This window comes from Patiria miniata, unplaced genomic scaffold, assembly GCF_015706575.1.
Source record: "Patiria miniata isolate m_02_andy unplaced genomic scaffold, ASM1570657v1 HiC_scaffold_1, whole genome shotgun sequence".
Lineage (NCBI taxonomy): Eukaryota > Metazoa > Echinodermata > Asteroidea > Valvatida > Asterinidae > Patiria > Patiria miniata.
Genome location: NW_024037047.1, coordinates 25487258 through 25509293, shown reverse-complemented (window position 1 = coordinate 25509293; position 22036 = coordinate 25487258). Strand labels below are relative to the sequence as shown.

Below are 22036 nucleotides of genomic sequence, written 5' to 3'. Positions count from 1 at the left end.
TCAATTCGTAGACCGTTAAATTGGTATTAGTGGTGGACAGCTGAATTTTGTGATCTCTTTATTAAAATAGACACGACTTGGGAATAGAGTATGCAAATTACGTGAAATGTTCACAGTTACTACTCAATAACATGTTCTTTATCCCAATTATGTTTTTTACAAAATGGAGCGTGCCATTTTTTTTTATCATACGGTCACTTTCTTTTTGACTCGCCATGTATTCATTTTTTCATCTGTGATAAACACAAATTGAGTTACTGCCATGGTCACACAAAAATAGAGTCTAATTGCCTGCCTCGTCTCCTTCCTAAATATCAATTGCATTTGCATGAGTCGAGAAGAATTGTGTTCCATTAATCGCTATATGCTGTTCACGGCCATCACAATAAACAATTAATAAATTGGCAACATGTCGTACTTGTTAATCACTAAAATATTCAAGTAAATTGCCCAGCAAAGCAAGGGCGGATCCAGAACACAATTTTTTGGGGGGCCAAAAAAAAAATTCGGGTTCGGGGCCTGCTTAAGGGCCCCGAAATTTTTTTGGATTCTAGATGCTCTGTGGTGCGATCTGAGGCAATTTCTGACCACTTTAACCAATGTTTTTTTTGAGGAAAAGATGGTGGTGTACTCATTGCCTGCCTTTATTGCGATGTCACATAAAAAAATTGGTTTGGTTTTTTTTTTGGGGGGGGGGGGCATGGCCCCCTTTGGCCCCCCCCCCCCCCCCCCCTGGATCCGCCCTTGCAGCAAAGTAGCTGATGCGGGCGATACGATGGCACGGTACAAAACACAGAGAGGCGTGCGCACTGAGCCATGAATCCTAAAAGTGCATCTCACCCACCACATTCAGTTTGTGACAGCGCCCTTCTATTGTGTCGGCCATATTCTCAAATAGGCTAATGATGATGATGACGGCCAGAAGATAGATCAGGCAAATATGGTTCATCAATCTTCTATAGTATATGTTACGTTATTGACATTAAACAAAAATAAAGTGGTATTACATTTCAGACTTAGCCAGGCCTTCTTCAGAGGTAAATGACAGAGGTACGAGAAACAAACATGTAAGGGCCACACAAACATGCAGGGTTGGAAGGAGAATCACAAAGAGGGAGGGGGGGGGGCAGACCAATCCATATCTGGCTACCATCTCTCAATTTTTTGGTCTACATGTACAAATCTATATTCCATGACTGAAATTTAAAAAAATAATCAATATTTTCTTGCTCCAAATTTTTTTCGAATCAGGTTTACAAGGAGGTCCAATGTAAAATTAAAGTTGCATTTAAATATCCGTTAGTGGTCATTGCTGAAACCAAGGGGTGGCTGTGGAGTTTAGGGTCCGAGTTCCTATAACAGATGAAACATCCTCCTTTAACTTTTTACTTTTGTCAAGTTTCAACATGTTCAAGTTTTGAAAAAAAGTAGTACAAATTGTCGTACTCCTAAGTTAGAGTTTCTTCATCAGATTTACACTTTAGAGTAGTTAAACAATATTTAAAAAAAAAAAATGAAAAGTGGCAAAAATATATGGAGTTCATCAAATAAGGTTTTCCCCTTCTTTAAATTAGACGTTTCCAATTTTTTAAATTGATTGTGACATCTCAAGGACAGACTGTTCAGCCGTAATTAGTGTCTTGTTGTTTATTTAGATTATTGTTATTTATTATCCGCGGTCTCGGTCTCGGACCATTGCGGTCTCGGTCTCGGTCAGCCTTGAAGGGGCTGGTCTCGGTCTCGCAACTTCAGGTCTCGGTCTTGGTCTCGGACTATCCGGTATCGACTACAACACTGCTTCAGAGGACAGTAGAATCGGGGGATACCACTTAAGGACCTACAATGACCAACCCTCGCCATTAACCACTGCATTTTGTTTCCCCTTCGCACCAACCTCGTCCCCAGTGCTTACTTTATTTCCAACCTGGTTTCCAATAGTAAGCCCTGGATAGTAAACTTCCTTCCTGCATCCTGATTCGATATTGCAATTGGCTAGTAATGGATTTTTATCGTGTACTTGGTGTTATTATTCACAACGTGCAGTACGTGTTTTCGCGATCATTCGTCCACGCCTTCTCGAAAATAATTATCTCCTTTCCAATAATTTGTTCATATTAATATGAAATGTGATACTGCATGATGCCTCGAGAAGATTGTAACAGTTTAATTTTAAAAAATCGTGTTTTCGTAACTCACGCCGTGCTCGCGCTGCGACGAAGTTAACTCTGTTTTTACCCCAGACACCGCATACAAAACAAACGCTAATGTAACGCATATCCACGCACCAGACTATTCCTCATTTGCATACGTGTTCAAAAATCTTGCACATGCAAATGATCCAATACCAGGGTGAGTGAGCAGGTAGTGATGGGCGCGTACTGTTCGACACCCTGGGGACGAGGTTGCCTTCGCACACTCTTTAGGCCTTTTACGTGACAGAAAAACGCACATGAGTCAGAGAGTCGTCATGTAGACAGACAGCGTAGGATAATGGGACGATGATGATGTGAAGTTTAATTGACGTTTCGATCCAGTAGGCCACGCCCAATACGCACGTGGGCAACATCACGTGCGCCCTCCACCAATGACACACTGCCAGACTGTTTCCCTGTCCCTCTATTAACCTTCGGACTCCAAATGACTGTGGAGGTACGGTAGCTAGCAGTGAATCCCGATTACATTAGAAGATTTTCCTCCTAAGGTATGCAAATTATATGCAATTCATGCATAGGTTTGAATCCCACCTCCTGAATTCAAAATCACAACGGTACTGTTTACGCGGACCATGGTCCGCGTAAACATTACCGTTGTGATTGGCAGCCTTTTGCAAAATGGCAATAGACGAACAAATGTAATTTCTGTCGTGATGAGCTTCGATTTTCGCTGCATTCGAAAGCGTCGATCTCTATAGAAACTAGAGCGGGACATTACTTTCAGTTTTTGAAAAATATGCATTTAATAAGCTTGAAAGTTGCCTTCATGGAGTCACTGGCGATTTTGCGTACTCGAGAGTTAATTTCTTTTGGATAACCGTGTGTTCAACTATCGTCCATGCCCAAAGCTGAATTGTGATTCAAAACCGAACGTGCAGAGGTGATCCAATCAATGGCTTTTAATGGGAGCTGTAGCTGGTCCTGTCCACATATTTTTTTTTTGGGGGGGGGGAGGCGGAAACCAAGGCAATACACACTGCAAGTTACAGCCGTACGTGCACGCAGTGCCGGAGATTGTTCACGGTCGTGATTGGTCAGTCGAAACATCTTGGGGTACATGAGCTTGGATCGGTCTATCTGATCAAGAGCGTCAGTCATGGTGATTTGTAACACGAATAATACACAGGCCGAACGCGCACTACGTACGTAGGGTGGTAACGCTTCACATCAGCGATCGGGAAAATAGGATGTACATTGTATATAGCACGCATGAGGCATCGTTGTCGCGGTTAGTTACCCGCGCAAGCGCAAACTGTTCTTCTTTATCAATAAAAAAATAATTACAAATGTAAAAATTTCCCATTTCCATCTAGAAACTCGATCGTCGAGTTGGAAAATTGAGGCGCGCAACCAATAATGTCAAGGCGGCGATAAATGCCAATTTTGTCCAGTCGACAGTGAAACTTGATTGACCGGCGTTTGATAATTAACACTTAATTGTTGACTGCGGTGATATGGGACATATTTCTTGTTTAACTCCCGAGAGCTAGGGACTAGCAGCCGAGGGGAATTCGTGGAATGGAACAGGCAATCTGTCACCTCGTATGTCACAAAAGACCCAAAATATGTGCATCCATTTTCTCTGTTTTCTCAAAATGTAAGGTATCGGCCACTGAGCCGAGTCGAAACTTCAACAAGTTAAGTTGCCATGCACACTTAAGATTTTGAGCAATTTTGTTGCTTCAAACGAAACAAACAAACACACAAATTATAAAAGGAAAAAATGATCCTACGTAGGCCTACATTACATTCCATATCGCTGACCTGCGAGATCACAATCATCGTGCCTAGCATTCATTTTTCACATCGCAATTAGCGATCTACAATTAGCTACACGATTCATCAACATGAGCTTGAAGCCTCTGCCCTTGCCCAGGCATGATGATGCGTGTCAGCTCCGAGTTTCACAGTGGCGTATTAAACTGTGGTCTAGTTTGCGGGGGGGGGGGGGGGGGGGGGGGGGGACTTATACGGTATGCGTTTTTAGCAACAAAAAGCATTTTCCCTAGGGGGGGGGGGGTGTTCCGCTGTCCACCCCAGAGTTACGCAACTGCGACCACTATAAGGCCATTGGTGTAACATCCGTTCCTTGCTCTATGATGTTCAATGGTACATGTACATATAATGACACAGCACATGGCACAACTCCATCCAACAACGACCACCTTTTTGGATAACAACGGCAGCCAGACCACTTTAAGAAGAAAATGGCAAAACCATGAATTGGTGTTCCGCAGCGCAAGCCCCATCGCCAGCTCCGGGCATTAGGGCGGGCCACAGTACAAACTAGGGAGCACACCACAACCAAAAAAGAAACACATATATACATGTATAATGTTTACGCTTATGGTTTTTCCGATGCCCCCCCCCCCTCCCCCACCTTGGCCACGGGCCTGGTGTTCCGTTCGGTAGTTATCACAAGTATCGGCATAGCACGTGTCGAGTTCAAGGCACATAAGCCTCATTTGCATTTATCCCAAGAGTAACCTATACCGAATTATTATCAAAAAGCGTAGCTGGAATGAGGATTAAAATATAGCACTGGTAATAACACCCGGTACCCCGTGAAATTATTCCGTCTGGCTCGCTGTCATTTTGAAAAAATCAAGAAATGTAGGTGATTTCCAACGATCAGTCAAAGTTGACTCAGTAGTTTTTGGGGAAATAAAGAGTGCTTAAAAGAGATCGTGTTTCGTGATTGAATTAGGTTGCGCATGCTTTTTCACTGTTTGCACGAAAAGTGTAATGTCCATTTTGGGTGGTGTTATTACTGCAAACAAACAAAATGCACGAAGAGTAAATGATCGTATAAGCCTAATTTCAGTTCAAGCGATATGTAATGACATGGCTTCATTTCACACAAATCAAAATACCCAGAAAGTACATGTATTAATTAAACGGTTTTATTCTCATTCAGCTCTTCTCCGTAACCAATTAAAATCCTGGTCATGGAAATTCCAAAGGACAATGCTACTCCAAAATTATGTTGCACCTTTTATGAGTGTGTGGTATGGAATCAATCCTTGCCTGGACTGAGGAGGGTGCTATTTAACCCCCCCCCCCCAAGTGTGTGAAGGGCATTTGACAAGTGCACGTTTCATCATTTTACATGTTCATCATTTTACATGTATATAAATATATACATATATATATATAGGAAGACTAATTTCCAGATACCAGGTCGTCACATCGTTGGTGAGATCTCATGTGTGAAATCAGGCCAATCTGTGCACGACAGAGACGGCCACAGATTGCACACACAAGTGAGTCATGTGGTTAACAATTAGAGTTGTCCACTTGAGAGGCTAAAAAATGCTTCATGCCCCCATTCACGTCGTGCCACTGCTGCAGTTGCCCTCGCTGACTCTGCCGACATTTGCCCGGCTCCTATGGCAGCTCGCCAAGCCTTGCGGTCGGCGGCGAGCACTTCCCAGTTCCTGAAAGGTTTACAGTCTACGTTGGCTGCAACCAGGTGTCGTTTCACCACGTCCAAGTAACGAAGTTTCGGCCTGCCAATTAGGCATGGGCTGTCTTGCAGTTCGCCATGCAAGACAGTCTTTGGAAGGCGGCCCTCATCCATGCTAACCACGTATATATGGGCAATAAATTGGCATATATACCAGAGGAAGTTTGGTTCAGTCTCTCCACAGTAGTCAGCATCTCAGAAGAAGTGGGAACCAGTCTGGAAGTGAGAACTCTTACCTAACTCAGGACTGTGCTCCGTGGATGGAACACACCCTGTGCACGCATGAGGTCACGCACGTAAACTGTAAAGTACGCATGATTTATTTTATTTTGAATGTGTACAATGCCACAGCGTTTTTGCGAGTGCATCAGGTGTCATCGGCAATGCGTTCGAATGGCTCTCACAGTGGTTTTCCCCAGTTCTCCTTTTCTTATCACTGAGGGGGTACTTTGCCAAAGGTTAAGAATGACTGTCGTACCAGGGTGGTGTTCTTCATCCACATTTACACCAATGAGTGGGTACTTGTGAACAGAAACCCAACTGGCTCACTTCACACAGTGATTTCAGACTTTGCTTCGGCTTCTATCTCGGAGATTTCTAAGAGTCTGCATGCAGTTGGGCAGCTGTCATCTAGGGTGTTATGTGTACATCATCCGTTTGCAAAAAAGTTCTTCCTGATTTCAGAGTGTCCTCCATCACCAACTCAATGCTCAGTGTGCAAGTATTGCAACTTATGATCAATATGTTCTGCTCAATGTCACTATCTGTCATGACATATTCACCACCGCATCGACAGCTGTAGGTGTACATCTCCTCATCTATGAGAGACAAATATAAACAAGTCTGATGAATGAAAAATCTTTGTTGTTAGTTTAAGCAGCAAAGAAGAAGTTATCATTATTCCTGCTTCGCTGCTCAAAGCAGGAAAAGCATGTTTGCCATGAGTCAAAAGCAAGTCCTTTCACATGTCCAGTCACAAGAAACGAGGGCGAACAATGACAAAGGAATGCCTTTGTGACAGTTCATTTGAATAGCTAGTGACTTGACTTGAGACTGAAAGACTTGTGATGGACTTGTGATGGACTTGTGATGACTTGTGATGGAATCGAACACAACATTGATGCGCGGTCCAAGTTTTGGTAGAACAATACCAAATTGGCTTTGGGCTTAATCCCACACTGCTCTACAGGTTAGGTTGGGTCCAACGGCAGGTTCGCTGTATTGAGAAAGTGAAACAGGTACGCCAGTCCTATATGCACTCTTCTAGAGGTACATCTCATGGCGCGGATCACATGTGAGTAGAGTTGTGCGTTGGTTCTCTCCTGTGACACGAGGGTTTTTCTCCGGGCCCTCTGGTTTTCCTCCCTCCGGAAAAATCAAACACTTTCGATCTCAGGCTGTGCTCCGTGGTCATGGGTCGATGTGGCTGGCAGCCATAGGCGCCTTCACGTGCCAGCGGCCCGACCACATTGTAGCCGCGTCCTTCGCAATTCAGCATCCCAGCTGCCAGTAAGGATGATTAGCCTCCCAAATTCTTATTATCTGTATACAGTTTGAGACTCTCCCTTATATTTCACGGAGCATTTACAATCAGAAGCCTTCCCATATAAGACACATAAGCTACAATAAATACTTTAAAAACAAGTCAATGTTTGAGAGAATATTTGGGCATACCTTCTTGCCAGTCCATGTCATCTAGATGCACCTTCTCATTCAATGGTAGTGGCTTCCTCATATTCTCTGCAATACAAACACAAGGTATAATGTACACATTTGGTTCATTTTCTGATGGGCAGACAGATTGGTAGCGAGATACATGTATGCATTCAGATGGATTGTTGTAAAGATTGGTGGTAAGATGGTTTTAAGATGGGTCGTAAGATGGATGGTCTGAAGAAGTCAGATGGATGGTCAGACAGTAGTTAGATGGTGGTCAGATGGGTAGTCAGGTGGGTTGTCAGATTGGCGGTCAGATGGGTTGTAAGATGGGTGATCAGATGTGTTGTCAGATGGGTGGTATGATAGGAGATGGGTGGTCATGAGTAGTAAGATGGATAGTCATGCAGATTGTGGTCAGATGGGTATTCAGGTGGACTGTCAGATAGATTGTCAGGTGGGAAGTCAGATGAGTGGTCATATAGGTAGTCAGGTATTCAGATGGGTAGTAAGATGAGTTGTCGGATGGGTGGTCAGATGAGTAGTAAGATGGGTGGTCAGAGAGTTCAGTAGTATTCAGATGGATGATGAGTAATCAGATGGATGGCCAGATGGAAGGTCAGATGGGTAGTAATATGGGTGATGAGATATAAGATTTGAGGCTTTGCATGGTGGGGTATCGGTATCGTTTCGGTTTGCGGTAACACCATGTGGTAATAACTACTGCTTAGAAGATATTAGTTCTGAAAAGAACTTGTCCTGCTTATTATCAACTTTGCTAAGTAGTTTTTTGTTCTGATAAGAACAGTCCTGCTGTAAGTTCTAAACGAACTTGTCTTTGGTCTCAATGTTTCGACTAGCCTGCTCTAGTCATCGTCAGGAGACTGAAGATAGTTGGAGATGCTACTCCTTAAGTAGGATTTGTTAAGTAGGACTGTTCTTATCAGAACAAAAAACTACTTAGCAAAGTTGATAATAAGCAGGACAAGTTCTTTTCAGAACTAATATCTTCTAAGCAGTAGTTATTACCACATGGTGTTACCGCAAACCGAAACGATGGTGATGAGATAGGTAGTCGTATGAGTGATTAGACAGGTAGTCAGATGGGTTGTCAATTGGAAACCCATGTGGCTTGTCAGATGGGTGGTCAGATGAGTGGTAAGATGTATTGTCATCAGACATACATGTAAGTTAAATCAGACAGGTTGTCAGATAGAATGGATGGGTTGTCAGATGGATGATCAGATGGGTGGGCAGATGAGTATGTGTGGTCATATAGCATTCAGATGTAGATGGGTTGTCAGATTAGTGAGATGGATAGTCTCAGATGGGTTTTCAGATAAGTAGTTGGATTGGTGGACACATTCATCAGATAAATGATCAGGTACGGTAGGTTGCTCTAGACCTGTCTACCGGTACCTTTCTGTCTTGCATCATATTCCCTCCTGCTGGCATCATCACTGAGTGTTCTCCATGCCGTATCTACCAGGTGGAATCGCTGCATAGCTGCTGCCTGCTCTGCTTCGCTGCAGGTCTGTGGCAGCTTGTCAGGATGGCACTACAGACGAGAAGATAGAAAACTGAATTTGTAACACACTACAGACAACAGAAAAGTCTTTTTCAGTGCTTCATTTGAATAGCTTGTCTTGAAACTGTGATTGACTTGTATTGACATGACAACAATGCAGTGTGTTCCGAGCTTGATCTTGGGAGTGTTCACAAAGAACCATCTCAATCTCTTGTTCATGCACAGAATTAATAGGGGCATACAAGGAGGGGTTAGGATTATTCGATTACGGTTAGGGTTATCCTTTTTATTGGCAATGTCAAAAATGTTGTTCTGTTGGCAAAATTGTGTCCGTTGGCATATGCGCATCACCTGTTGTAAGATCCAGTCTCATTCATTTTGCGCAGCACCCCTATTGGTGAGAAGGTGTCCAGCCCCCCCCCCCCCCCTCCCCTTTGATTTTGATCAACCGGGTGACCGGGGGAAACAATTCCTGGCTACCGCTTAGCACGGAGTGGTCTGTCAGCAATGTTTGTTCCTCTTCCCCCTTTCCAATTTGTCTGGCCATTTTCTTGGGAATCAAGTCTGCCAAAAAAAGGCAGTTAACCTTTTAAGCTTAGCTGGGTCAGGGTGTTCATACATGTACCTGCAGTATCGCTTTTTGGTAGCAAGACTTCAGCTCTTGGTGAGAGGCTTCTGGTGCCGTTCCAAGAATGGCATAAAGGCACCCAGAAGCCATGCTGATGAATCTTAGATACTATGCTTTCTCCACTGCATTTAGAAAAAAACCAAAAATGAATGTAAAACAAAACAGTGAAGGTTTTGGAAGACAAAATCCACAAGTTTACTTGGGTGGGACTCAAACCCACGACCTCCTGCTTACAGAGCAGATGTCTTACGACTCATTTGACAGAGCTTGCCGGGGTTGGCTGGTCCGTTTCAGTCTGATAACCAAAATATGTCAGAAAAGGGGATGATTGTCAAGTGAAGGGCCCCCTCCCTGTAACTATAAAATCCACTTTTAATATATTTGACTTACCAAACTAGTTGGCAACATTAAAAACCCTCCCATGGAAACATTGTGAGCCTTGTTATTACTTGGGTCAATACTGGTCAAGACCCCCATTGGTTTGTACACAGTATGCCAGAGCATGGTAAGGAAGAAATTTTTTTGACCGTTTGTGACCTCTTAAATAGTTGGAGGGTTATGAAAAAACTGTCATTGAGTCATATATAGTTCTAGTACTAGTTGGGCAGAGTTTTGATTTTTTTAAAAAATTTTCTATTCCTCCATGGCAAAATGCAACACAAAAATAAAGATGGCGATCACTGCAATGTACACATGGTACATGCACCATGCATGAACGCGCAAAACCGTGCTGAATTGCACGGCATCAACCGTAACGTGTATCAAAATCAAAATATTTACACCAAGAAACTGTTCAAAATTACAAAAAGGTGTCATTAACCGAGAGCCAAGTCTGCTTTAGGTTGAAAATGTTACTTTGAATGATTAAAAACATGCTTATTATTAACAGTTGGTCATACTAGGAGGGGCTATACACCACACGATTGATTGCCGAAAAGGGAACACTCAAATTTAGACTGTTCTCCCCGACGCAATTTCACATGCCTAAAGTTATCATGGTTATAAAAATAACTAACGTTCCAATGTTTAATAAGGTAAGTTGTTGCGGTAGCACCATGTGGCAAAAATCTCTTTTGTGAAGCAAATAAACACTACTAACCACACATAATCACAATGTGAGTATAGGCCTATGTGTGGTTCCAATGTTTATTTGCTTAGCCTACATGCTACATAAACTTTTTTTGAAATTTTGTACATGTATGACCATGGAGGTAGAATTCTACCTCCATCATGTGTCCATGGTCATGATGGTATGACTGTGAGTGAGCCGGCCTCCCTTAAGCTTAGTTCCATGTTCTTGTGAGCGCTTCAACCATGAAACATCAGTTGCATGATGACCACATGGGTCACATCCACCATTTTTTAACTCTTGTTTTCAATGACAGATGCTGCGTAACAAATTGTACGTGACAGTATTTTTGTCAAAGCAGCAGCTAGGTGAAGTGGACGTGCACGTACGTGCACGTCGAAGGCAAAAGCAGAACCCGTCTATTTCTACGCAAGGCACCAATGAACACAGACGTCTGGAGCCCTGACCAATATCATCACCATTCAACACGAACCTGAAACTGGACTCCACAGCTTGCACACACAATCTGACAAATGTCAAAATCGTAAGTGAAAATTTACTGCACAATTTACCTACCGTAGTTCATTATTATGCGAGTGGAGTATGTAGGCCTCGATGCATTTATCTTCTATTTATTTTGGATAAGTTTGCGTCTTAGCTTGCTGTGATTTTGTTGGCAGGAATCTCAATTTTTCGTTTATTCAGATTTAATCGTTCAAGGTCAACGTTGATGCATGTCGTGTCTTGTTTGTAGCTGGTACTCGGCTAAACCGCCCAATCATTGTTTTATGTTTGTTCCAGGTGCGTGTTACCATCGAAAGACGGAAGTGAATGATGTGCACAGAATTTCCCGTGCAATGCTGGGGAACCAAACTATATTGTGAAGTTATTTTTCTAGGGACCTGCCGTCGTCCTGGAAATGTGTTCGTGTTTTTCATGTTTCCCATGATGTTTTGAGTGTGTGTGCTGGTGTAAGGCCACAAAAAACCCAGTTGATCGCCTAGGCTTTTTCAAAAAGAGGAGGATGACTAGGCCTAGACTGATTAAAAAAAAAAAAAAAATATTGAAAATATACATGATGGGCCGGGGAGGCCCTCTTTTTATTTGATAGTTTTGGGTAGTTGTTTACTGGTTGATGACCACAAAACCTTCTTAAAGTGCTTATTGAACAAAGTAAAGCTATTGTTAGGCCAAATAAAAAAATTAAAAACATGTTTAGCGTCCCCGCCCCGCTTCCTTTTGATGACCTGTTTTTCTTCTGTTAAAAAAAAAGCCAAAAAGTTCACCATGGAATCGCCCAATCAAAGACAACTGGATTTAAACCAGGGATTGTTTGTGACTCTGAAATATCCACTATCTATTTATAACGCAGAGTAATAACCCTCCTGCTGTTTACAAGGTCACAAACGGTCAATGTTTCCTTCCTCACCCCCGGCATACTTTTAACAAAGCAATGGGCCACTTGACCAATATTGACCCAAGTAACAGCATGGCTCAGAAAGCATATATGTTTCTTGAAGTCTGATTATTTTGCATGCAAAAAGGAGTGCAGAAAATTTGGGCAATTCTCAAAACACACATTTTCTCAAAATTGTTGTCTTTTTATATTCATAAATGCTTATTTCAATAAATATATGGCAGAAAAGCAATCATGATTTCAAAAATAGAACGTGCCAAAAAAAACAAACAAAAAAAACAATTATCACAATTTCCTATTCAGAAATAGGGTCACCAAATGAACAGCGCCCTCACATATTTTCTAATGCGGTTTAATACAAGTTGGACCAAACTGTCATCCACACTTGATTCTTTGGAAAGAAATGTATGCAATCAAAAAAATTCAATTTCTGTCATATTTATATTAAAATGTTTGATATGAATTTATTTTGAGTTCCCCTTCTTGGACTTTGCCATCGGTTTGTTACCATATGTTCAAACAGCATTAGTTTAAGACCCCTCTATTTCTTTGGCTGTTGCTATTTCTACGGAAGTCGACCAAATGGTTTTCAGACTTTGCTTCATATAAAAGAAATCCATCAGAGGAAAGAAAACTTAAAGGGAAAATACAACATTTGCAAACATCAAAAAATAAACCTACCAAATCATTTTGAAATACCTTGCTGGACTGTTAGTGAATGACAGTGTAAAGCATCCTGTAAAATCATGGCACCTGGTATACTGTCATTTTCAAGAAAAGTGGTATTTTTGTATCAATTTCCAACGCTGATCATGATCGGCCGATTGACCATCGCACTTGTTTGCAATGGATTACACACCTATGAACGGGTACAAGCCAGCTAGACTGGTTCTCTGACCTTACAATTCCCCAATGTATGTAAACTGCTCTGTTTCTTCTTAAATGGAGTCAGGGAACCAGACTACAGGAAAATGATTGTTTTTCTTGGTTTTTATAGCATTTTCGAACCCAAAACCTCAAAAAAGTCAGTGTAACTATATTTGCTATATATTTCCAACCCCCCAATTCCATCCATTTCTGAAAATTACAGTAAAAGCAAATGATGTATTTTCCCTTTAAACTTCACTGATATTTTCTTTGATAGTACAGATAATATCTGACAGCATATCTGTAATTGAGGAACTTTGCTCTGCCTCACCATGACGACTGTTCTGAGTGAGCGCGCTCGGAGCAATCTGCTGGTACATCGAGCCACCATCGCGCAGGACCTGACGGTGGACTATGTACTGGATCCACTGATCTCTGATCTAATCATCAGTGTTGAGGACTCGGAGGTGATCAATGCGGAGGTAAGAATACAATTATAAGAAATTAATGGGGCGGGGGAGCTTATCATCCTTAATCGCAGCAGGAGGCTGAATTGTGAAGGACGTTGGTACAACATGGTCGATCCGAAGGAATGCCGCCATATGACCCATGCCTGACCACGGAGCACAGCAAGAAATTGAACAGTTGATTTTTGCAGAAGGCGGAAAACCAGAGAACCCAGAGAAAAAATCAACGAATAACTCCACTCACATGACCCGTGCCATCTATGCCACTGCAAAAGATTATTTTTGTTGTGTTGGAAATTTTTGATTTCCTTTTTGTTGACTTGACATTCATTTAATAGAATTTTGCCTTCCAACAGATTCCCTTCCAACAGAGCTGTTAGCCCATTGATAATAATAATAATAATAATAACAATAATTGTGTTTATAAAGTGCAAGTATCCATCAGTATTGGTCCACAAGGCGCTACATCATTATTACCCCTGCTCATTGGGCCAATGAAACATTCCAAAGACAATCTCAGCTCCCTGGGGAGTATACAGGAGCTCCATGCTGCCATTTAGGCACAAAGCAGCTAAAATCAACCACTATCAGTGACTGTAACCATCTCTGCCCTCACAGGTACCCATTTACTCCTGCGTGGAGAGAAGCAATGAGTGACAAAGTGCCTTGCCCACACCATAACCCCAGGCTGGACTTGAACCCACAACATGCAGAATTACCCCCTGACCACAAATTCAATGCTCCAGACCACGAGGCCACGGCACTCCATAACACATACTAATTTTTTACAGTTCACCAACTGGCATAATTCCATTCAATGAATGTTATATTTTTTTCATTTTTTTCTTTTCTGAAGGTAACTAGGCGGCGCAAGGCCACCAAACTCTTGGACATCATAGCTACCAAAGGCCAACAGGCCTACAACAGCTTGCACAAGGTCCTGGGTGAGAAGCACAAGCATCTAGCGATCCTACTGGAAGACGGCGTTACGGTGGACGGTGTCCCACTCACTCCAGGGATGTCACCCGATATTATGTCTCAGGAAGAAGGTAGGCGGATGCTATATTTCGTTGTTTAGGGCTGTCTCACTGACTTGTACAATCCATTCTATACCTGGGTACCGGAGAGTCAGTGTCACCATTGTAGTAGACGATGATCGTATAGAGCCGTGTGCAGTAGGTATTAGGCAAGCCTTCAAAGCTGTGATGGATGGAAAAAACTAAGAGAGAAACGTGGAGCGACGCACTACCGAGTGTACTAACCCTAACCGCCCTGAATCCTTCAAAATCCTCTTTGCCAAAGCGGAGGAATTTGGAGGATTGAGGTTACATGGCAAAATTGCGTTACTGATTTCGTAGGATGCACTTTGTCAAGGTCTTGGGCTGTGGGCTGGACCTTGTGTTGTTTTTGCTCAGCCATACATAACTTTAGGCCTGGATTATGCTTGAAATACTTTGTACTGCTCCAGGATGTCACCGGCCAAGCCTCAACATATTGACAGTCACTGCCGCAGGATTGTGCAGGATTCAGGCAGTGGTCACCCCTCCACGGACCATATTCAAGAAATTACGGATGAATTTGCAGGATTGAGGCTATGCTACGGTATTTTTCCATGAGGCCAATTGGAGGATTTTGAAGGATTGAGGCTACATCCTAGCAAAAAGGCCTAGGGAGTTAGGGTTAACCTACTTAACACTACTTAACGTGCTACCTGTACTTTCCCGGGCCTTTTTGCTAGGATATAACCTCAATCATTCAAAATCAATAGCATATATATATGTAGCCTCAATCCTGCAAATTCCTCCATTATTTTTTGAATATGGACCATGGAGGGGTGACTACTGCCTGAATCCTGCAAAATCCTGCGGCAGTGACTGTCAATATGTTGAGGCTTGGCCAGTGACATCCTGGAGCAGTACGGAGGATTTCAAGCATAATCCAGGCCTATTTTTATGCATGGCTGAGCAAAAACAACACAAGGTCTGACCCAAGACCTTGACAAAGTGCATCCTACGAAATCAGTAACGCACTTTTGCCCTGTAACCTCAATCCTCCAAATTCCTCCACTTTGGCAAAATTTCTCATTTTTTGTTTGAGCGAAGACCTTTGTATGTCTTCATTGTTGAATTTGTTTAAATAGGAAAATCATAGGTATTTGTTTGTTTATGAGAAAAAAAACAATGACGTCATATCGTTGTTACTGTTGAGTGAATTAGCTACATTTAAAGCATTTGAAAGAATGGCAGTTATCGAGCTGCCACAGTAGCCTAGTGTTTAACGAGCTGAGCTGTGGATTACAAGGTCCCTGGTTCGAATCCTGCTATGTCCATTTCTCGAAAGGCTATTTTTTTCATTGAAGGGGAAAAGGGAGAACGAAAACCTTAGTGTCTTGCTGTGATTCTGTTAAAATACTGAATTATACATAAGCGGCTTCACCCAATACAGGAAAAAATATGCATGCAGCATGCAGCACTTAGATGCTGAATGGCACACCGTGCTCCATTCGTATTCGTGCAAAATAATGGGGAAAAAAACAACAACAGTGTGATGTCACAGGAGAGTGTTAATTGCTATGAGCTGTTGCATACATTTGCTTCATACCAATGGAGACCTGGAAAAGTGTGCAAAACAAAACCAAGATCTTTACATCTTTTGTTTGCCTTTCTTAATATTCAGTTCAAATTGTCATGACGCGTGGTGGAGTGCCGCCCAGGCCGGCTGTCTTCATGTCGCGCTTGGACAAAGTCCGCGAGATCCGCGAGGCCCTCTACCAGCTACAAGACAAGATTGGTTGGGTGCTAGTCCACGGTATGGGAGGCATCGGCAAATCAGTACTAGCAGCTGAGGCTGTAAGAACATCGAAGATACTTACAAGTGAGTTGGTGGATTTAGCTTTTGTTGAGCTTTTAGCTGTGTATAGACCAGATGCTTGAACAGATTTCCAGTAAATAACCATTCCGAATCAATTGAATAGAATCTTATGCACTCTGTGACCAGCTTTATTATTATAACAGTATTATTATTTATTTCATTATTTATTTGCTCATGCTGCAAAAAGAGATCCATTCGTCTAATCTCCAAATCTCATTACATTGCCCACACCGATCCCCTATTCAAAGACTCAAAATTGCTCAACCTTGTTAATATCAACACATACCAACAGAACATATTCATGTACAAATACTGCAACAAACAACTTCCCAACCACTTCCAAACCTTCTTTCAATTCAATTTTAATGTACATAACCACAACCCTAGATCCTCAACAAACATACATATCCCTACCCATAGAACACAACTGTTTCAGCGTAACATTCAATATGCTGGAGCCATTTATTGGAATATACATGTATGCTACCTGACATTATTAGGCGTTCTCCCTCTCTTGGCTCATTCCAACGTAAACTTAAAACGTATCTGTTAAATTAATTACAGATATCGACGTTCTTATATATATAATTGCTGTTATTACGTACACTTTATTATTACGTTACTGTTTTTACATCATAACCATGTCATTATCTGTTTGTTTGTGTGTTAAATGTTCTTTTGTCCTGTTTGACTGTTTTGTCTAGTCTTTGTCTTAAGGCATCCCCAACACAAGCACATGCTTACCAGGGCCTGCCTCCATGTTCACCATTATTATTCTGTTATTACATACCTACATGTACCTAATGTTTTCATATTTTGGTTATTCTGCTGGTTGTGAATCGATGAAATGGAAATAAATGTTTTTGAATTGAAAATTGAAATTGAATTCTGGTAATGAAACCAAGGATTCCTCCAGAGCACCATGGCACTGTAGTTCCCAAGCCTGAAGAAACCTGTAGAGAGAAGACAGAAGAAATTACAGTTTTAGAGGTGGGAGGGAAACCCCAGAAGAACATTCTAGGGAAAACACATGGAATCAGGTAGGGACTGAAAACCCAATCCACGTGTGGACCAGGGCAGGAATCGAACCCAGGCCATAGAGGTGGAAGGCGAGGAAAGTAACCTCTGCGTTGTCTTGTGTTCCGATATCACAGAGGTATTTCCCGGCGGCGTGTTCTGGGTCGCCATCAGCAACATCGACAAGTCCAAGCTCCTGACCAAGCTACAGAACCTGTGTGCCAGACTAGACCGCGAGTCCCGCCCACCCCCACTCAACCTGGAGGAGGCAAAGGATAGATTGAGAGTGGTGCTAATTGAACAACACCCAAGGTATGTTAGGCCGAGTAAAAAAAAAAGGTTCTCGTCTGTGCTTTTTGAAAAAAATGAAGGAAAAGAAGGAGGCAGTCCCCTTTTTTCACAAGACTGAAAATTTTTCAAAGTGGCGGATGGGATTTTTGCATTTTCGTGACTCTTGCTGATACAAAATTGTGTCCAAAGGGGCTGTCACCTTTTCTGCATTGCTACAATTTTGTTGGAAACAAATCAAAAGACATTAGGTTAGTTTCCTTTCAACCAGACCTTTGAAATAGGGTAAGTAAACAATCTAAAACATAACCTTTTTTGGGATTTCAGACCGGAATGCCCCTTTAATTGCCTTACGTCCATCATGTCTTCAGGCTTATGGTATCCTGCTTTGGTTTTAAACAACAGTTTAATGTTACCAGACTTCCTGTATCTGGTTAATAGCTTGGTGTAAATTCAAAGGAAATGAGGATTGTATGTCAAGAATTCTGATCAGGAAAGGTCTGTCCATCGGTAGCTGTTTTTCGTTCTTTTTTACTTTTTGAGACAGCAACATGCATACTAGTATTGGATCCATCACGTTGATAAGAAATATTTAGATACCTTTTTGGAATAAAAAAAATATTGCAGCGAAGTAGCTTTGGATGTCATCGCGACATCTTCATTGAGTGTAGTGAATGAAACCACTCCGGTCATGTGACCATCATGTGACCACCATGTGACCACCATGTGAACACATCAAAGATCACCAGCACTCCATCAGCTTGGACAATGTCCAAGTTGTTACCAGGGAGGAACAGTTCTGGAAAAGGAAAATACGCGAAGCAATCGATATCAGGACACAAAAGCCATCCCTTGATAGAGACACCGGATACGACCTGCCCAACATCTACAATGACAAGCTGGTTTGTGATCGCCCAAAAGGTTGTCATAATATGACCTGAATACTCCCTAGGCCTTTTTGCTATGATGTAGCCTCAATCCTGCAAAATCCTCCAATTGGCCTCATGGAAAAATTAGCATATAGCCTCAATCCTGCAAATTCCTCCATTATTTCTTGAATATGGTCCATGGAGGGGTGACCACTGCCTGAATCCTGCAAAATCCTCCGGCTATGACTGTCAATAGGTTGAGGCAGAGGCAGTGACATCCTGGAGCAGTGCGGACGATGTCAAGTATAATCAAGGACTAAATTTATGCACAGCTGAGCATGAACAACACAAGGTCCGGCCCAAGACCTTGACACAGTGCATACTCCGAAATCAGCAACGCACTTTTACCATGTAACCTCAATCCTGCAAATTCCTCCAATTTGCAAAAAGGATTTTGGAGGATTCAGGGCGGTTAGGGTTAATTCACTACGCTGAATGGAGATGTTGCAATGACATCAAAAGCTACGTCGCGGCAATATTTTTTGGATTCCAAAAATAAATATTTCTTGAAGTTGAAACAGTTTACCATGTTTACTGTTAAAAAAGTGTTTTGAATCCAATTTAACCAATACAATTTACATGATTTATATGCAGATTGATATCCCTTTGGCTTTGAATTTTTTGTTTGTTTGATTTGTTCTCAGATTGCATTTCTGTTACCTCACATTTATTGCGTTCAGTTTCATTTCTCACTTTTTCGTGTTACTTTTAAATTGAGGAAAAGTGATGGAGAGAATGTTGTTTATTATTACAGGCAGGGCTGACCTGCTAATTGGTCAAAGTCGATAAACAACTGTATTTCATTACTGTTTCTAAAAATACCTAAAAAGAAAGGGAAAAAAAGCTTCCGAAGGACTGTCTGTACCTTTAAATGCACAATTGCTGATTTGAGAAGGTTAGAGTAAATATCATTTTATTTTTTTGTTTTTTTCTGTTTTGCAGGTGTCTTCTCATTTTGGATGATATTTGGTCTTCCAAGGTTGCTCGGATATTTGACGTACAGTGCAGGGTGCTCGTTACGACTAGAGACAAAAGCGTCATTGATACGATTACAAGTAAGAAGGTTTTGTCAAAGTTAAGGAACATTTCACAATGAACTAGCTGAGTTTTAAACAACTTGTCAAAAGTCAATTAAAAGTCAATCACGGGTCAGTCACAAGTCAATTGTCTCAATTCAATTGTCAAACAATTCTAAATTTTAAACTGTGACAACTTTAAGCACTTTTATGTCATTGTTCCTTCTTTTTTTTAATTGCTATTTGTCTTGTGATTGACTTGTCATTGACTTGCGACTGACTTATTGTTGACTTGTGGCTGACTTGTGATTGACTCGTGATTGCCTCATATTAATTTGTGATTGGTGATTAACTCTTGATTGACTTGTGTCTGACTTGTGTTTGACTTGTGATTGACTTGTGATTAACTTGTGATTGACTTGTGATTGACTTGTGACTGGCTTGTGATTGACTTGTGATTGACTTGTGTCTGACTTGTGTATGACTTGTGTCTGACTTGTGATTGACTTGTGATTGACTTGTGTCTGACTTGTGTCTGACTTGTGTATGACATGTGTCTGACTTGTGTCTGAATTGTGTCTGACTTGTGATTGACTTGTGATTGACTTGTGACTGACTTGTGACTGACTTGTGACTGACTAGTATCTGACTTGTGATTGACATGTGATTGACTTGTGATTGACTTGTGACTGACTAATATCTGACTTGTGATGGACTTGTGATTGACTTGTGACTGACTAGTATCTGACTTGTGATTGACTTGTGATTGACTTGTGATTGACTTTGATTTCCACAGGTCCTGTTTCCACAATCATTTTGGAGCATGGTTTTACCGAGCCCCAAGCGTTAGAAACCCTGGCACTATGGACTGAGAAACCCATAGGAGAACTTCCCGCGGAGGCACACCAAATATACGAGGCTTCAAAAGGTACTGGAGAATTCCTGACATATTGCTGTTCTGTAACTTTAGATAGTGCTATTTAATAGAGCTTCATGTCCTTTTTTATGCGATTGCAAATGTATGTATTCATGATCAAACCGTTGATGTACTCTTAGAAGCTTCAGCATTTCAGCTGGTTCATTATACAAAATTGCTAGAACTTGCAAGGTTTGTTTTGGCTGTGGTAAATTATGTTTTTTATGCGTTTCTTGTTGATGCGGTACATAAAAGTCAGTCACGGAACATACTTTTTGTACGAATGTTATCAACGAGCTGTAAAATAACATTACAAGTAATGAAACCAGAAAATTTCACTCTATATAATTATTTAGGGCAATTACAGCATTGTGTAATGTCTGTGACAGAGCTTTTAAGAGCTCAGTGAATAAACCTGAAAATGTATTTTTCAAATCTTATACATCCATCATCTACATGTAGTAATGGTCAAGGAGATTACAGACTAGGAGTTTTTGGATCATTTCTCTGAATCATTAATTAGATATCAAGGTTAATTGGTTATGTCATGGACTTATCCCTGCAATTGCCCAGAAGTACAATTCACAGAGAAGGAACAGAAATACATCTAAAACTCTGCTCTACATCCCCTGTTTCCTAGGTAACCCTCTTGTCATTTCCCTCATCGGTGGCCTGCTTCGCGACCACCCCCACCGTTGGGAGTACTACCTCAAGAAACTCAGAGAGAAGAAATATAGCCGGCTGCGCAAGGCGTCGTCCTACGAGTATCAGAGCGTGGACGAAGCCATGGGTGTTAGCGTGGACCAGCTACCAGATGAGTCCAGAGAACTGTACTTTGATTTTGTCATCTTTGACGGAGGTGTGAAGATATCTGCAAAGGTTGGTTCAAATGTGGTATCACAAATCATCAAAAGCCAATCACAAGTTATCATAAGTGAATTACAAGTCATCTCAAGTCAATCACATGTCATCACAAGTCAATCACAAGTCATCACAAGTCATCACAAGTCATCACAAGTCAATCACAAGTCAATCACAAGTCATCACAAGTCATCACAAGTCAATCTCAAGTCATCACAAGTCAACACAAGTTATCACAAGTCAATCAAAAGTCATCACAAGTCATCACAAGTCAATCACAAGTCAATCACAAGTCATCACAAGTGAATCACAAGTCATCACAAGTCAATCACAAGTCATCACAAGTCATCATAAGTTCACCACAAGTCAATCTCAAGTCAATCACAAGTCATCACAAGTCATCACAAGTTATCACAAGTCAATCTCAAGTCAATCACAAGTCATCACAAGTCATCACAAGTCAATCACAAGTCAATCACAAGTCAATCACAAGTCATCACAAGTCATCACAAGTTCACCACAAGTCATCACAAGTTATCACCTTACCAGCGATTAAATACATGAGATGAAATTTGTGCCGGGGAATGTAAATTCAATATTGGGCTTTGCCCTTCACCGACAAATTTTTATTAACACAGTTTACTCAGTGTTGTCCGAAGACCTGCAAGAACAAATTGTTGCAAGGAAGTTTTTGTTTCACATAACTGTGTTTGGGACAGAAATATTTATTTAGTATAGAAATGAAAAGATATTGGAGGAATGTGGATCAGGGGTTCGAATCCAGCTGCTGGCTATATGCTGTGTCCTTAGGCAAGCCCCTTCACCCC

At 41.5% G+C, this 22036-nt stretch overlaps 2 protein-coding genes across 2 annotated transcripts in view; one reads left to right on the top strand and one right to left on the bottom strand.

Annotated features, from left to right (window-relative positions):
- Positions 1-6309: 6309 nt before the first annotated feature.
- Positions 6310-11362, bottom strand: LOC119732248 (dnaJ homolog subfamily C member 24-like). Its single transcript, XM_038205696.1, has 5 exons — positions 11137-11362; positions 9489-9624; positions 8755-8893; positions 7354-7419; positions 6310-6497 (listed from the first exon to the last, which is right to left on the bottom strand). Exons 2-5 carry the CDS (start codon positions 9579-9581, stop codon positions 6310-6312), a joined length of 486 nt encoding a protein of 161 aa, XP_038061624.1. The 5' UTR covers positions 9582-9624; positions 11137-11362.
- Positions 11363-11396: 34 nt separating this feature from the next.
- The window catches only part of LOC119726522 (apoptotic protease-activating factor 1-like), a 35064-nt gene continuing 24424 nt past the window's right edge, over positions 11397-22036 (top strand). Inside the window, exons 1-8 of the mRNA XM_038198251.1 lie at positions 11397-11483; positions 13127-13326; positions 14168-14360; positions 15988-16185; positions 17337-17511; positions 19359-19471; positions 20229-20360; positions 20989-21227. Coding sequence (XP_038054179.1) covers positions 13177-13326; positions 14168-14360; positions 15988-16185; positions 17337-17511; positions 19359-19471; positions 20229-20360; positions 20989-21227 — 1200 coding nt within the window. The 5' untranslated portion in view covers positions 11397-11483; positions 13127-13176. The remainder of the gene's footprint in view (positions 11484-13126; positions 13327-14167; positions 14361-15987; positions 16186-17336; positions 17512-19358; positions 19472-20228; positions 20361-20988; positions 21228-22036) is intronic.

Coding starts and splice junctions, on each gene's coding strand:
- LOC119732248 (XM_038205696.1), bottom strand. CDS start 9,581: ATGGCTTCTGGGTGCCTTTATGCCATTCTTGGAACGGCACCAGAAGCC. Junction 8,894..9,488: donor ACCAAAAAGCGATACTGCAG/GTACATGTATGA, acceptor TCTCGTCTGTAG/TGCCATCCTGACAAGCTGCC. Junction 6,498..7,353: donor TGACATGGACTGGCAAGAAG/GTATGCCCAAAT, acceptor TGTCTCTCATAG/ATGAGGAGATGTACACCTAC.